Below are 16,808 nucleotides of genomic sequence, written 5' to 3'. Positions count from 1 at the left end.
AAAAAAAAAAAAAAAAAAAAAAAAAAAAAATGTTCTCTTAACAGAGCAAAAACATGTATTGCTTTTTTTTTTTTGGAGGCAGAGTCTTCACTTTGTAGCCCAAGCTGGAGTGCAGTGACACAAACATGGCTGACTATAGCCCTAATCTCCTAGACTCAAGTGATTGTCCTGCCTCAGCCCCAAAGGTAGCTGGGACTACAGGCGTGCACCACCACACCTGGCTAATTTTTGTATTTTTGGTAGACACAGGGTTTCACCATGCTGCCCAGACCAGTCTCAAACTCTAGAACTCAAATGATCCACTCACCCTAGCGTCCCAAAGTGCTAGGATTATAGGCATGGGCAACTGAGTCAGCTTTGTTTCTTAACTTTAGAATGCTATTATCCCAATAGCATTCTAATAGTCACTGTGGATTGTATCAATGCCAACTGCCCACTTTTCTGCAAGATGTTATAATTAGGGGAAATGGGATAAAGGATAGGAGACCCTTCTTACAATTTTTTTTTTTTTTTTAACAACATCCTGTGACTATAATTATTTCAAAGTAAGAGTTAAGAAAACCTCCAGCCAAGGGTGCCTATGTGTATAACAGTACACAGCGTGACTGTACAGCACTCCAGGAGAGGCTGTCAGCAGTCTGCTGGATAGCTAATCTTTAGAAACAATCTTTCCAAAACCCCCCAGATATGGGGAAGAAAGCTCAGAAGCAGAGGGAGCATAGCAACATACCATAGTTACCACTGGAGTCTGAATGGTAATTGTACTTTGGAGAATCATCTGTGACCTCCAGACCCTGCGCCCGGAGCTCTTCGATAGCGTAGATGTCCAGCATAATGAGGTCTTCCCCACCAGCTCCCTTGCCCTGTGATTTCAGCTGTCAGTGAGAGAAACAAGCATAAGTTACCCTAAAGCAAAAGAAAAGGGACTCTGAAGGATTGGAACTTTCTAAACTATGCCCAGCGTAAAGCTTTTCTCAATCCTGCCACTACTGACATTTGGGGCCAGATCATTTTCTGTCGTGGAACCTCCTCTTACAGTGTGGGATGCTGAGTGGCACCCTGGCCTCTATCAACTACATGACAACAGCATCTGCCCTTGGTTGTGAAAACTGAAAGTGTCTTGAGACATTACTGCTAACTGCCCCCTGGAAGGCAGACTTGCCCCCACTTGAGAACCACTGGTCTGGGGTAAAAGCACTTCAAAGACTTTAACGGAAGGAAATTTATGCTTGCTCTGCAGCCAAGTGGTGCTGGGATGGAAGATGTTGAGTTCTCTGCTCACTCTCCAAGTTCTTTACCTGGGCCAGTTTCCTCTCCTCTTCAAAGCCATCCATGTCTACCAACAGGCCCTTCTCTTCGGCAATCAATCCAGTGAGATCCACTGGAAACCCATAGGTATCATAGAGGAGCCAAGCAGTGTCTCCTATACAGCACAAAGAAGGTGTGTCAAAAACCAGAGATGGCCCCTTTTCCATGCCAAGCCTTCTGAGAGGATGCTGGGATTGGCAGAAGGGATTAAAGAGACAAGGCCAGTCACTAACAGCCCTTTGTGTCCATCCGAAAATCCAGCACATCTTTTCCAGTTGACCTGAAGGAAGCACAATGGGTGTCCTGGTACAATTCTGGTTTTTTCTTTTTCGTTTTTTTTGAGATAGAGTTTTGGTCTTGTAGCCCAGGCTGGAGTGCAATGGCCCGATCTCGGCTCACTGCAACCTCAGCTCCCAGGTTCAAGCGATTCTTCTTCCTCAGCCTCCCAGGTAGCTGGGATTACACGTATGCAGCCACCATGCCCAGCTAATTTTTGAATTTTTAGTAGAGACAGGATTTCACCATGTAGGCCAGGCTGGTCTCTAACTCCTGACTTCAGGTGATCTGCTCGCCTCAGCCTCCCAAAGTGCTGGGATGACAGGTATGAGCCACCATGCCCAGCCCTGGTTTTCTTTTTTTTTTAAACCTCACCTGGACAATTTTCTATTTCTTTTTTTTTTTTTTTTTTTGAGATGGAGTCTTGCTCTGTTGCCCAGGCTGGAGAGCAGTGGCATGATCCTGGCTCACTGCAACCTCCACCACCCGGGTTCAAGCAATTCTCCTACCTCAGCCTGCCGAGTAGCTGGGATAGCAGCTGCCTGCCATCATACCTGGCTAATTTTTCCATTTTTAGTACAGACGAGATTTCATTATGTTGGCCAGGTGGGTCTGAAACTGCTGACCTCAGGTGATCTGCCCACCTTAGCCTCCCAAAGTGCTGGGATTACAGGCATGAGCCACCGCGCCCAGCCTGACAATTCTATTTCTTGATCTGAATACAAGTGTGTTCAATTTGTGAAAATCCATCAAGCTTTTCTCTTGTTCATTATACTTCAATAAAAATGGGGGAAAAAATCTTTCAAATTAATTCTCCCCAAATTGTAAAACAGTATATACCAAACATTCCCACTTTTGCCTGAAAAATACAGATGCAAAAAGTACCTCCATGTATTTGCATGCAAACAGAGAAGTATCCTGAAGACTTACACATCAAACCGTTAACAGTTGTTATCTCTGAGAAATTAGTCTGGGAAAGAGGATTTTCACTTTCTGAACACTTTTGTATTCTGTATCATTTGAATACTTTGCCACAATGATGCATTACTTTTACCATTTTACTATAAATTCCAGTTTGTACCAAGAGCAGTTCATCTAGCTATGTTCAGTCTCAGAGACATGAGAGCTCATGGTCAGTCTGTGAGAAAGGGTTTTTCTTTGCCATAAAGATGAAATGGCTGGGATGGAGAAGGGCAAAAACTGATCCCTACCAGGAATGGTCTTGCTGTCTCCCAGGCTCAGAATTTTCCTGTCCAGGATGCGTCGCCCTCTACTGAGAGTCTTGAGAAACTGCACCTCTTCTTCATTAATGATGTCCTTCACCATGTCTGGGTCCTTCTTCAGCTCAGGAAATGCATCTCCCTGACAAAGGGGAAGAAAGACGAGGGGCTAGATGAAGCCAGAGACTATTCCCTGACCCCTCTCAAAAAAGCTTCTGGCCGGGCGTGGTGGCTCACACCTGTAATCCCAACATTTTGGAAGGCCAAGGCAGGTGTATCACAAAGTCAATAGATTGAGAACATCCTGGCCAACATGGTGAAACCTCATCTCTACTAAAACACAAAAATTGGCTGGGTGTAGCAGTACGTGCCTGTAGTTCCAGCTACTTGGGAGGATGAGGCAGGAGAATCGCTTGAACCTGGGAGGTGGATGTTGCAGTGAGGCGAGATTGCGCCACTGCACTCTAGCCTGGAGACAGAGCGAGACTCCGCTTAAAAAAAAAAAAAAAAAAAAAAAAGTTCCTTAGTAGGGCATAGTGGCTCACACCTATAATAATCCTGGCACTTTGGGGGGCCAAGGCAGTGGATTGCCTGAGACCAGCCTGGGCAACATGGTCAAACCCCATCTCTACTAAAATACAAAAAATTAGCCAGGTGTGGTGATGCATGCCTGTAATCCCAGCTACTTGGAAGGGTGAGACAGGAGAATCGCTTGAACCTGGGAGGTGGAGTTTGCAGTGAACCGAGACAGTGCTACTGCACTCCAGCCTGGGTGACAGAGAGAAACTCTGTCTCAAAAAACAAACAACAGCCAGGTGCAGTGACTCATACCTGTAATGCCAGCATTTTGGAAGATGGGGCAGTTGGGTCACCCGAGGTCAAGAGTTCTAGACCAGCCTAACCAACATGGTGAAACCCTGTCTCTACTAAAAATACAAAAATTAGCCAGGAGTGGTGGCAGACATCTGTAATTCAAGCTACTGGGGAGGCTGAGGCAATAGAATCGCTTGAACCCAGGAGGCAGAGGTTGCAGTGAGCTGAGATCACGCCATTGCGCTCCAACCTGAGTGACAGAGCGAGACTGTCTCAAAACAACAACAACTCCTTACCAGTATGCCCTCTCCTACCCAACCTTCTTAACGGATTCCTTAGCACAGAAGGGTAACCACAGAAATAAACCTACCAGGGACTGGACGACAACATCCACTAATGTAGCAAAGAAGCCCCTGCTGGCATTGAGCTTCTCATGGGCATATCGAACAGCTCGGCGGAGAATACGTCTCAATACATACCTGTAAGAGGCAGAAACTAGTCACCAACATTCCCAGCTGAGGGTTTTGTCAGGAGTCCCTTGGAATCCTACCCAAACCTCTTTCAGCAAACTTTCTTTTATCCTAAGCCTGCTTCTTTTGCATTCCCCAATCATTAATTTTAGCATAAGACTCTGTAACATTCCCACAAATACCCGTCAAGGCTTGCCTAGGGTAAACCCTGGTTTTCTTTCACATTCAGTTACTCAAAGAGGGGGCCAAGAAGGAGAGACCAGATATTTACTCAATGCCTGTGGTCCCAGGTCCTGCCTGTCAGTAATGGAGCTTCCCGGGGTTGGTCAATACTTACCCCCACTATCCTGCCCCTGCCAATCTCTATCAGGCAACTTTAAATACAATCCTTATCATCTGTACTCAGCAGCAGAGATTTAATATAGTGGTGACTCTGCAACACTAGCTGAAATTCCCTTCATCTCTTAAAAAAGAAGTGGGGGGATTTTTCCGGCTACTGAAAAGACAAAGAAACAATAATGAAGGATGGCTTTAAGTTTCATCAAGAGGCCGGGGCGTGGTTCACACCTGTAATCCCAGCACTTTGGGAGGCCAAGGTGGGTGGATCTTTTGAGGTCAGGAGCTGGAGACCAGCCTGGCCAACATGGCAAAAACCCATCTCTATTAAAAATGCAAAAGTTAAGGCCAGGCGCGGTGGCTCAAGCCTGTAATCCCAGCACTTTGGGAGGCCGAGGCGGGTGGATCACGAGGTCAAGAGATGGAGACCACCCTGGTCAACATGGTGAAACCCCGTCTCTACTAAAAATACAAAAAATTAGCTGGGCATGGTGGCGCGTGCCTGTAATCCCAGTGACTCAGGAGGCTGGGGCAGGAGAATTGCCTGAACCTGGGAGGCGGAGGTTGCGGTGAGCCGAGATCGCGCCATTGCACTCCAGCCTGGGTAACAAGAGCAAAACTCCATCTCAAATAAATAAATAAATAAATAAATAATAAATAAATAAATAAATGCAAAAGTTAGCCTGGAGTGGTGGTGTGTACCGGTAATCCCAGCTATATGGGAGGCTGAAGTAGAACCAGGGAGGCAGGGGTTGCAGTGAGGCAAGATCACGCCATTGCACTCCAGCCTGGGTGACAGAGTGAGACTCCATGTCAAAAAAAAAAAAAAAAAAAAAGTTTCATAAAGAGTCAGCACGCATCGTGCCGGTCCAAACACCACCCAGTGTGCAGCATACTTACCCGCGCCCTGTGTTGTCAGGACGGCCACCATCAGCCAGTGCCACAGTGATGGTCCGAGCGTGGTCAGCCAGCACCCGGTAGGCCATGTCAATCCCATCAGCATCCTCAGCACCAACTTTCCCAGTGTACGGTCGGGCACCTGTGCCCTACAGACAACAATCAGAAGGCAGCCGTTTAGGAAGCAGCCTCTCTGGCGCTGCCTCACCCGAGGAGGTTCCTAGAGGACTGAGGAGAATTAGAAGAAAGGATGCCATCTTGCCAGATCCTATAACCCCAAGGACATGACACTGGGCAAGTAGAGAAACTCCAGCCAGCCCCTAAACAAAAAAATTACACTGTCTCAGGTCTAGAGCCTCACATTATTAATAATGAAACAGGCAGATGGAAACGGGTACCCTTGGCTGGCAAAGCATATGGTCATTTTTCCCTTTGACAGCAATGCTAAGAGTCCAGCCTGGAAGCCTCTACAGAAGTATGCAATATTTGCAATAGGACCAGTACCTTCTGAATGGCTTCAAAGTAAGGGACAAAAAGGTCAGTGTCATAGTTGGACATCTTATTCTGCAGCACAGATACCAGTCGCTCCAGGCCCATCCCTGTGTCAATGCTTTTCTTGGGAAGAGGTTTCAGAATGCCATCAGTTTCCCTGTATGATCCAGAAGAAGAGGAGGTTGAAGCAGAGACTCAAGCTGCCACTTCTCCAGTCCCTGCTGGATAAAATTCATTTACAGAGCAGTTTGCAGGCTGTGACCATCTGCCATTTGCCTGGTTTGGTGGGAAGTGGAGGGAGAAAGGAAGGAGAGGTACTCTGGGGTCCATGTAAGAGTAAGGTAAGGCCGGGCACATGTGGTGGCACACACTCAATGAATGAGCTTTAATACAGCAGCCCAAATTACAGCAAGCATGACATTATGGGAAAAGCACTCAAGAAGCTATTATGTGGGATAAGGCTTAATTCATGAAAGAATAGGCCATCCCTGTCCCAGAGATCAGAGGGGAAATCTGAGAAATGAAGGAATGGGGCTTCAGCCAAGAAGACAGCCAGGAAGCTCCAAGTTCCTCCTCCCCTGCTCAGCTCAAGGAAAGGTACTGCTTTTAACAGGAATGGAGTAGGACCCCAAGGCCACCTGTTATACTGGATGAACACGAGGTTCCAGATCTCCAGCACATTAGGGTCATCCTGGTTGACAAGGTGTGCGGCATCCCGACCACCAATCCGGTCGTAGTGGATCTCACTGCAAGGACCACAGGGGCCCGTGTCACCCATCTCCCAGAAGTTATCCTTCATGTTGCCTGGGAGGATTTTGGTGTCTTCCAGCCTGACAAAGAAGTAAAGATAAGCCCAGTTACAGCCCCTGACAAGGGTTCTGCCCAGACTTGCAACCACCACAAAAGAAATTCTTAGGATTGGCCAGGTGCGGTGGCTCAGGCCACTGCACTCCAGCCTAGGTGACAGAGCGACACTGTCTCAAAAAAAAAAAAGAAGTCATTTTTAGTAAAGAAGTTCTAACCTCCATCAAGTACTAATGCCAAGCCTGCTTATAACACCTGCTAAAGAAACAATGTGACTCTTCTCAAGAGTACCTACAATAGAAGAGAATACAAAATATATACACGCTATGAATGAAAGTCAATGAAAATACACAAGGACATGGGTAAGGCGTAGAAAGGAACACATAATAATGAAAACGTTGGCCACGCGTATTGCTTGAGCTTAGGAGTTCGAGACCAGCCTGGGTGAACATGGCAAGACCGCCTCTCTCCAAAAAAAAAAAAAAAAAAAAAAAAAAAATAGCTGGGTGTGGTGACGCACACCTGTAGTCCCAGCTACTCAGGAGAGGATCACTTGAGGCCAGGAAGTTGAGGTTGCAGTGAACTGTGACTACATCATTGCACTCCAGCCTGGGCAAGAGAGTAAGAACTGTCCCCCACTTACACACAAACAAGGTTGTGCTTGCTTAATAAAGTATACATATATAGTACATGGAGCCAAGTAAAAGAGGATTTTAAAAGCCAGGGTCAAGATTAATATTTAATTTTTACATGTGTTACTACCCCAAATTCCAACTATACGTAGATTACAGAGTCAACAAAGTAGAAGTTTTAGATCAAGTAAAACAAGAAGCTGGATTGGAATAACTTACCTAGAGTAAAAATAATTGAAAAAAAAAAAACACAGAAGTAGCCCTGTTTCCAAGTACAGTAAGAAGCTATGCACTAAAGGACAAAAGAATTAAGTAATAAGAACAAGAAAATGAGGCAAACACATCATGGGCAGCCCAGCTATCTATAGAGGGCACATACCTACCCCGTGTTCGGATTTTTCTTGATGCAGCACTTCACGAATTCTACTAAGTTCACAGCACAGAACACATAGCTCACCTATTATCTTAGCTTTTATACTATGTGATTATACTTTGAAATTATGTTAAAAAAAAAAAAAAAAAAAAAAAAAAAAAAAACTGGCCAGGCACGGTGGCTCATGTCTGTAATCCCAGCACTTTGAGAGGCCAAAGCGGGCAGATGGCTTGAGCTCAAGAGTTCAAGACCGGCCTGGGCAACATGGCAAAAACCCTGTCCCTACAAAAAATACAAACATTAGCCAGGCAAGTGGCACATGCTTCCAGTCCCAGTTACTCAGGAGGCTGATGTGGGAGGATCACCTGAGCTCAGGTCACGGCTGCAATAAACTATGATTATGCCACTGCACTCCAACCCAGGTGACAGAGACCTTGTCTAAAACAAAACAAAACAAAACAAAAAATTCCTTTTTCCTAGTCTATTACATTTCCATAAGAAACAAAGTGTTTCATATGAAGAATACCACTCTGTTGAAAAAGACATACACATACATACATGCAAGGTTACAGAAGTATGAAGAAGGCTGGGAAAACCACATATGGGATATCAAACTATTAATGATGATCAATTGAGGGAACTTCCACTTCCTATTTTCTACATTTCTATAAGGTTTTAATTTTTTTTTTTTTTTTTTTTTGAGACGGAGTTTCACTCATGTTACCCAGGCTGGAGTGCAATGGCGCGATCTCGGCTCACCGCAACCTCCGCCTCCTGGGTTCAGGCAATTCTCCTGCCTCAGCCTCCTGAGTAGCTGGGATTACAGGCACACACCACCATGCCCAGCTAATTTTTTGTATTTTTGGTAGAGACAGGGTTTCACCATGTTGACCAGGATGGTCTCCATCTCTTGACCTCGTGATCCACCCGCCTCGGCCTCCCAAAGTGCTGGGATTACAGGCTTGAGCCACCGCGCCCGGCCCTAAGGTTTTAATTTTTACAAAATACACATAACTTATAAAATGATGTATGTATAAAAGGCAAAAAATAAACTTATTTTGGCTTTTAACAACAGAATGATTGGCTGGGCACAGTGGCTCACATCTGTAATCCTAGCACTTGTGAGTCCAAAGTGGGTGGCTCACCTGAGGCCAGGAGTTTGAGACCATCCTGGCTAACATGGCGCAACCCTGTCTCTACTAAAAATACAAAAATTAGCCAGGTGCAGTGGCGCACACCTGCAGTCCCAGTTACACAGGAGGCTGAGGCAGAATAATCACTTGAACCCGGGAGGCAGAGGTTGCAGTCAGCCAAGATTATGCCACTGCACTCCAGCCTGGGTGACAGAGACTCTGCCTCAAAAACAAGCAAACAAACAAAAACAATAGAATGATCAAATGTACTAAGAAGCAATGACGCCAAGTGTGGTGGCTAACACCTGTAATCCCAGCACTTTGGGAGGCCAAAGCGGGCGGCTCATGAGGTCAAGAGAGCAAGACCATGCTGGCCAACATGGTATGTAAAGAGCGAGAGTAGCCCACCCCTCTGGGGGAATCAGCAGCAAGGCTACTGTAAACTTTGGGTAAACTCCAGAAAAGCAAAACCATAATAGAAAAATGTGTATGTCTCAAAAAAACAAACAAAAACAAAAACAGAGGCCTAAAAAAAGATAACCAGCTCTCACTAACCTTACTGCAAAATAGTTAGCTAAAGTATGTTAACTAAAATGTAAAAATTATAATCACAGGCTGTTCTAAGTAACTGCACCCTCCCTCTGCTGTATACTTTGTACATATACAAAATAAAGTATTCTGAGGCAGGCTGGGGCCAAAGAGACTGAGGCCATCAGCTTTCTGGACCGCCTGGCCCAGCTGTGTATGTCTGTCTGTATGTCTTTCCTTATCCCCCGCTGTTCCCTCTTAGGTCTTTGAATCCCTGTGCGGCACGGGACCCAGCACACGCCAGAATGGTGAAACCTCGTCTCAAAAAAAAAAAAAAAAAAAAATGCACCTGAGATGGGAAATGGCCAGGTACTCCAGGTCATAAGACCCCACTCTGGCAGTGTCATTTCACCCCTCCATTCTATCAAGAAATGATCTGCATTCTTACCCCAAATTTTGCCAGATCTGTTTGCATTCCAGATCTGGTTCTAAGCCAGCTGCTTCATCCCCACCAAAGTAAGTAACATAAAGTCTTTCAATAGGAATGCCAAACTCTTGGGTGAGGAGTTCCAGAGCCATCTTACAAGCCAATTCCTACAAAAAGAAGAGAAAAAGATACGGAACATGGCCAAAGGAAAATCTATTTAGTATGAGACCAGACCCTAAGAACACAGATACAAAATTTCAACACATTCACTGTAAACTCAATCAAATTCAAGATCAGTTTATGTAGGAAATCCAAATATACACTGCAATCATCAAATTACAGGCATTACTTCCAATGCCATTCATTCCTGAATTGGCTACATGTTATTTCACATTTTAAAATACACAAAATTAGAACCCAGTTCCCACTGTGGAAGTGACCACTTTCCTCAAAACTCTAGTGGTTCTCTTGCTCTGAACTTACCTTAAAGTAATCTCCAAAAGACCAAGAACCCAACATCTCGAAGAAGGTGTGATGATACACATCCTTGCCCACATCATCCAGGTCATTGTGTTTGCCCCCAGCTCGGATACATTTCTGGGTATTGGCAGCTCTGCTCAGCTTTGCCATGGGGTGAGATGGGTCAATTGTGTTCAGGAAGATGGGTTTAAACTAAAAGAGAAAGGGAGCAGTTCAACTTTTAAAGAGCCACAGGTGATGTCAGGTGGCCACACACTGGCAGGAAGAGAACCCAACACACTAGAGTTCATGAATAACATGCCTGGAATATAGACACTTGTCAGAACAGGTGGCCTGATGGAGCCAAAGCAGAGGTAGCCTCTCATGGAGCAGCTTCTCCTTGGACCTAGATCCCTAACAGTCCCCACCACCACGAGTGACACCACTTGCAGAGGGACAAGGCCCGCCAGATCTGAGATAACAGCCAAAGGCTGATGTGGTGAAACCTGGGCTTCTTCACAAGCCTCTGAGGTTCAGGGCTTATACCATCTTTCTGGAAGAACTTACTCTGAAAACTGGCATATTCATTTGGCAGTAAATGTGAGGAGGAAGAAAAAAATCGACACATATTAGGGGAATAAAATCAGCACATTAACGAATAATTGGATGTTGTCCAGATAGGATGACCTTTCTCTGAGGATGTATCAGGTCATGCTTTGATTTATTACTGTTATTTGTATAACTTTGCTTTATTTTTCCCACTAGACCTGCTTAATTCACTGCTATCCAATTTGGTAACCACTAAACATTTTTTTTTTTTTCTTGGGAACGGAGTCTCTGTCACCCAGGCTGGAATGCAGTGGCACGATCTCCGATCAATGCAACCTCCAACTCCCAGGTTCAAGTGATTCTCTTTCCTCAACCTCCCAAGTAGCTGAGATTACAGGCATGCACAGGCAAACCCAGCTAATTTTTTTATTTATAGTAAAGACGTGCTTTCGTCATGTTGGCCAAGCTGTTCTTAAACACTTGACCCAAGTGATCTGCCTGCCTCAGCCTCCTAAAGTGCTGGGATTATAGGCATGAACCACTGCGCCTGGCCATACCACTATACACTTGTGACAATGTAAAACTGAATTAAAATTAGGCTGGGCAAGATGGCTCACGCCTAAAATCCCAGCACTTTGGGAGGCAAAGAAGGGAGGATTCCTTTGAGCCCAGGAGTTCAAGACCAGCCTGGGCAACATAGAAGACCCTGTCCCCATTTTTATAAAAATCAAAAAATAAAATTAAATAATTACCAATAAATATATATTTTTGTATTTTTAGACATTATAAATATATATAATGTCAATATATATATAATATATATATTTCAAATGATTCTCCTGCTTCAGCCTCCCAAGTAGCTGAACTACAGGCACGCGCAACCATGCCTGCCTTAATTTTTTTATTTTTAGTAGAGATGAGGTTTCACTGTGTTGGCCAGGATGGTCTTGAACTCCTGACCTCGTGATCCTCCCACGTTGGCCTCCCAAAGTGCTGGGATTACAGGCTTCGGCCACCGCACCCGGCAATATTTTTAAAAGTTAGAAATTCTCAGCCGGGCCCATACTTTTTTTTCTTTCTTTTTTGAGACAAAACCTCACTCTGTCACCTGGGCTAGAGTGCAGTGGTATGATCTCAGCTCACTGCAACCTCCACCTCCTGGGTTCACACAATTCTCCTGCCTCAGCCTCCCGAGTAACTGGGACTACAAGCACCTGCCACTACGCCCAGCTAATTTTTCATATTTTTCGTAGAGACGGGATTTCACCATGTTGGCCAGGCTGGTCTTAAACTCCTGACCTCGTGATTCGCACGCCTCTGTCTCACGAAGTGCTGCAATTACAGGAGTAAGCCACCATGTCCAGCCAGCCCATAATTTTTTTTATGAGACCAAGTCTCACTGTGTTGCCCAAGCTGGTCTGGAATTCCTGGGCTCAAGTGATCCTCCCGTCTCAGACTCCTGAGTAGATGTAATTACAGGGGCACTAAGCCCCATTCTTCATAATGTTATAGCTAATATTACATGAGGTAAAATATGTTCCCACTGTTTCTAACTTTCCATTCTAGAAAAGACACCTGAGAGAAAAGAAAATGTCCACTTATCCCAGAGTGAGGAGCATCCTAAGGGCTGCAGAGGCACCGGGTGAGCAGGGCTCCAAGAGAACCATTACAGGAAAGCCCTGAGAGCACCATCTAGCCTGAACTCCTTCCAGCCACGACAGCCTGGGAAGTACTGTTCTCTGTCAAAGACATGCTGACCAACTCCTTTTAACTCTTTATTCTTTCTTTTTTTTAAAGATGGGGTTTCTCCATGTTGGTCAGGCTGGTATTGAACTCCCGACCTCAGGTGATCTGCCCACCTCAGCCTCCCAAAGTGCTGGGATTACAGGCGTGAGCCACCGCGCCCGGCTCTCTTAACCCTTTAATAATTTGTCATGCTTTCATCATCTTAACAGTTAACCATTTTCTCTAACAATAAACCTTTCAAATGTCTTTTTCTTTTCTTTTTTGAGACAGGGTCTCACTCTGTTTCCCAGGCTGGATTACAGTGGAATTGATCAGGGCTCACTGTAGCCTTGACCTCCCCAGGCTCAAGCGATCGTGCCACCTCAGCCTCCCAAGAAGCTGGGACTGGAGGCATGCACTGCCATATCCAGCTAATGTTTTGTATTTTCAGTACAGACAGGGTTTTAGCCACGTTGCCTAGGCTAGTCTGGAACTTCTGGACTCAAGTGATCTGCCTGCCTTGGCCTCCCAAAGTCTTGGGATTATAGGTGTGAGCCACTGCACCCAGCCTCAAATATATTTTTAATTCAACCTCCCCAAACAAACTATACTAATAAATTTTCTTTATCAGTGGATCCAGAATGGTACTGGTGGTCAAGAAAGGGGTTAGGTGGGCTGGGCGTGGTGGCTCACACCTGTAACTGTAGCACTTTGGGGAGCAAAAGCAGGAGGATTACTTAAGGCCAGGGGTTCAAGGTCAGCCTGAACAACTTGGTGAGACTCCATCTCTGCATATAAATAAAAAAAATAATTTAGGTCAGGCAAGGTGGCTCACGCCTGTTCCCAGCACTTTGAGAGGCTGAGGCGGGTGGATTATCTTAGGTCAGAAGTTCAAGATCAGCTTGGCCAAAATGGTGAAATCCCATGTCTACTAAAAATACAAAAATTAGCCAGGTGTGGTGGCACACGCCTATAGTTCCAGCTACTTAAGAGGCTCAGGCAGGAGAATTGCTTGAACTTGGGAGGCGGAGATTGCAGTGAGCCAAGATTGCGACACTGCACTCCAGTCTGGGCAACAGAGTGCATTTCTGTCTCAAAACAATAAATAAAATACTTTAAAAAGCTGGCATGGTAGCGCATGCCTATAGTCCTAGCTACTTGGGAGGCTGAGGTATGAGGATCACTTAAACCCAGGAGTCTGAGGTTACAGCATGCTAGGATCATGCCACTGCACTCCAGCCAGGGTGACAGAATGAGACCTTCTTCTGTCTAAAATAATGACAGCTAATGTCTGAGTACCCACTATGGGCCAAATACCACGCTAAAACATTTTGTATCCATTACCTTATTCGCAGCTCATTGAAACCTATAGGCAGGCAATATTATTCCTCATTTTGCAGACAAAAAAAAACTGAGGGCCACAATATAAAGTTCTACAAGATCACACAGGGAATGACGGAACTGGAATTGGTCTGACCCTAGGGCTTTGCTGTTATCTCTGCTCTGCTGCCTCTTATGTGAACAAACAGCCAAAAAAAAAAGGACAAACCCTTACCTGGTTCATGCCTGCATTGGCAAAGAGCAGAGTGGGGTCATCCAAAGGGATGGTAGCAGATGAGTGGACATAGGTGTGCTCGTTCCTCTTGAAGAACTCTATAAATCGCTGCCGGATTTCACTTGCTGTTAGAGTTGAGTCCATCTTGAAAGTCACCCCAAAGAACTAATCAAAGAAAAAAAATGAAGGAGAATTAGGGAAACTGAAAGTCAAAGTAGGCATTACACAAGACTCCCAGCTTCTCAAGCCAAGTCAAAGCAGGACTCAGGTGAGCTGTTTGATCCTAAAACCTCTATGTTGTAATGTCCAAGGCTAAAATCATCATCAAAGCAACATCACAGCAACAGCAGACAGCAGCCCCATTCGTTATTCCTTCCCATGCCAACCTTGAGAGTTCAACACACCAGCACACCAAGCATAGCACTGCTGAATGTTCATTCGTTAAACAAATATGTATCGAGCATCTGCTCTGTGCCAGGCCCTAGACCAGGAATTAGAAAAAAAGGGGGACAAAGACCCTCATTTTAGTCCAACTGGGGAAGACGGAGAGGCTCAGGAGACCAGGGTCCCAGTTCTAGCTCTAAGTCTTCAGGGAGTCACTTCAACAAAAGGAGGGGTTCATACGAGATCATCTCTAAAGAACTCTTCAACTCTGTGGTAATCTATAAGCCTACAACTGCAAAGTTCCATTATCCGCAAAGTCAGGGTCTCTAGGTTTGGCGTGATGTCCTGGCGAGGTTGCTGTCAGCAGCAGTGGTCCTGGGGATGGGCCTATCTGTACAAGAAACCACCTATACACAGTAGAAATGTACCAACTTCTCTGTAGCCTATGTGCCCCAAGAACCCTAAAGGCAAACAGCTGCCTTCCAGTCACTAGATCACTAGGGAGTAGGGAAGCTGTAGCCCCACTTTGGAGGCACAGCTTACTGAAAGTGAAAGAACAAGAAAATCAGTGGAGAGGGAAACAATCTTAGACTTTCAAAGCTCTTTCAAAGGTTGGGCGTAGTGGCTCACGCCTGTAATCCCAGCAATCTGGGAGGCTAAGGAAGGAGAACTGCCTGAGCCTAGGAGTTTGAGACCACCCTAAGCAACATAGCAAAACTTTGTACAAATAGTAAAAAACTTAGCCAGGCATGGCGGTGCATACCTGTGGTCCCAGGTACTTTGGAGGCTGAGGTGGGAGGACTGAGCCCAGTAAGAGTGAGGTTGCAGTGAGCTGTGATTGTACCACTACACTCCAGCCTGTGGGACAGAGTGAGACGTTGTGCCAAAAAACAAAAACAAAAAAACAGCTGTTTCACAGATATTACAACTTCCCTGAGAAGTAGGTTGGAGAGAAGTGACAGGCTTTGGTTAGAGTGTTGATCACTGACATTGTGCTGTAGTGCCGTGCAGTGCTGTGTGTCTAGAAAAATGAGAACTATCTCACTCACGATATAATCAAAAACTCTCTGGAATTCTAGACCCAACTGTAACCTTAATTCACTTTAGTCTGAGTTTAGTTCCTTTTCTGTAAAAGAGCAGTATCTAGGCTGGGCACAGTGGCTCACACTTGTAATCCCAACACTTTGGGAGGCCAAGGGAGGCGGATCATGAGGTCAGGAGTTCAAGCCCAGCCTGACCAATACGGTAAAACCCTGTCTCTACTAAAAACACACAAAAAAATTAGCTGGGCATGGTGGCATACATCTGTAGTCCCAGATAGATACTCAGGAGGCTGAGGCAGAAGAACTGCTTGAACCTGGGAGGCGGAGGATGCAGTGAGCCAAGACTGTGCCACTGCACTCCAGCCTGGGTAACAGAGCGAGACTCTGCCTCCAAAAAAAAAAAAAAAAGGCAGTATCTACCCTGTCTACTCAACTGAGGTGCTGTGAGGATCAAAAGCTATACTGTATATTTGGAAATAATCTGTAAAATGGAAAACCTTAAAGGAACAGAATGGATAACACTACTTTTAAGTTGCTTAGCTGAAAGTTTTCTTCTTTTTTCTGGCTCTGTCCAGGCTGGAATGCAGTGGGACAATCACAGCTCACTACAGCCTCCTAGGTTCAAGTGATCCTCCTACCTCAGCCTCCCGAGTAACTGGAACTATAGGTACACACCACCATACCCAGTTAATTTCTTTTTTTTGAGATACACTCTCATTCTGTTGCCCAGGCTGGAGTGCAGAGGCACGATCTCAGCTCATTTGCAGTCTTGACTCCTGGGTAATTTGGATTACAGGCATGTGCCACTACACCTAGCTAATTTTTGTATTTTTAATAGTGAAGTCGTTTCACATGTTGGCCAGGCTGGTCTTGAACTCCTGACCTCAGGTGATCCGCCAGCCTCAGTCTCTCAAAGTGCTGGGATTACAGGCGTGAGCCTCCATGCCCAGCTAATTTCTCTTTTTGTTACAGGGGTCTTGCTATGGGGTCTCAAACTCTTGGTTTCAACCTCCCAAGGTGTTGGGATTACAAGCATGAGCCACCATGCCCAGCCAAAGTCTTTTTTTATGAGGAAGACACAATAGACACATACAGGCTGAGCACAGCGGCTCACACCTGTAATCTCAGCAATTTGGGAGGCCTAGGTGGGCGGATCACCTGAGGTCGGGAGGTTAAGGGCAGACTGGCCAACCATGGTGTAACCCCGTCTTTACTAAAAATACAAAAATGAGCCAGGCATGGTGGCAGGCACCTATAATCTAAGCCACCAGGAGGCTGAGGTGGGAGAATCACTTGAACCCAGGAGGCGGAGGCTGCAGTGAGCCAAAATCGTGCCACTGCACTCCAGCCTGGGCAACAGAATAAGACTCTGTGTCAGGAAAAA

At 45.5% G+C, this 16,808-nt stretch overlaps 1 protein-coding gene across 2 annotated transcripts in view; it reads right to left on the bottom strand.

The window, feature by feature from the left end:
• AARS1 (alanyl-tRNA synthetase 1) overlaps nt 1-16,808 on the bottom strand; it is a 36,491-nt gene that overhangs the window by 11,416 nt on the left and 8,267 nt on the right. For both annotated transcript variants that reach the window (XM_017516254.2, XM_017516253.2), the window contains exons 2-11: nt 13,998-14,162; nt 10,193-10,381; nt 9,731-9,876; nt 6,451-6,642; nt 5,825-5,969; nt 5,324-5,469; nt 3,988-4,096; nt 2,796-2,946; nt 1,299-1,423; nt 731-875 (exon numbers count right to left, since the gene is read on the bottom strand). In XM_017516254.2, the coding sequence (XP_017371743.1) occupies nt 731-875; nt 1,299-1,423; nt 2,796-2,946; nt 3,988-4,096; nt 5,324-5,469; nt 5,825-5,969; nt 6,451-6,642; nt 9,731-9,876; nt 10,193-10,381; nt 13,998-14,141 (1,492 nt within the window). In that variant the 5' untranslated portion in view covers nt 14,142-14,162. The remainder of the gene's footprint in view (nt 1-730; nt 876-1,298; nt 1,424-2,795; nt 2,947-3,987; nt 4,097-5,323; nt 5,470-5,824; nt 5,970-6,450; nt 6,643-9,730; nt 9,877-10,192; nt 10,382-13,997; nt 14,163-16,808) is intronic.

Source organism: Cebus imitator, unplaced genomic scaffold, assembly GCF_001604975.1.
Source record: "Cebus imitator isolate Cc_AM_T3 unplaced genomic scaffold, Cebus_imitator-1.0 Scaffold577, whole genome shotgun sequence".
NCBI classification, from domain to species: domain Eukaryota; kingdom Metazoa; phylum Chordata; class Mammalia; order Primates; family Cebidae; genus Cebus; species Cebus imitator.
The sequence above is the reverse complement of the archived record's forward strand: the minus strand, read 5'-3'. Positions and strand labels throughout refer to the sequence as shown.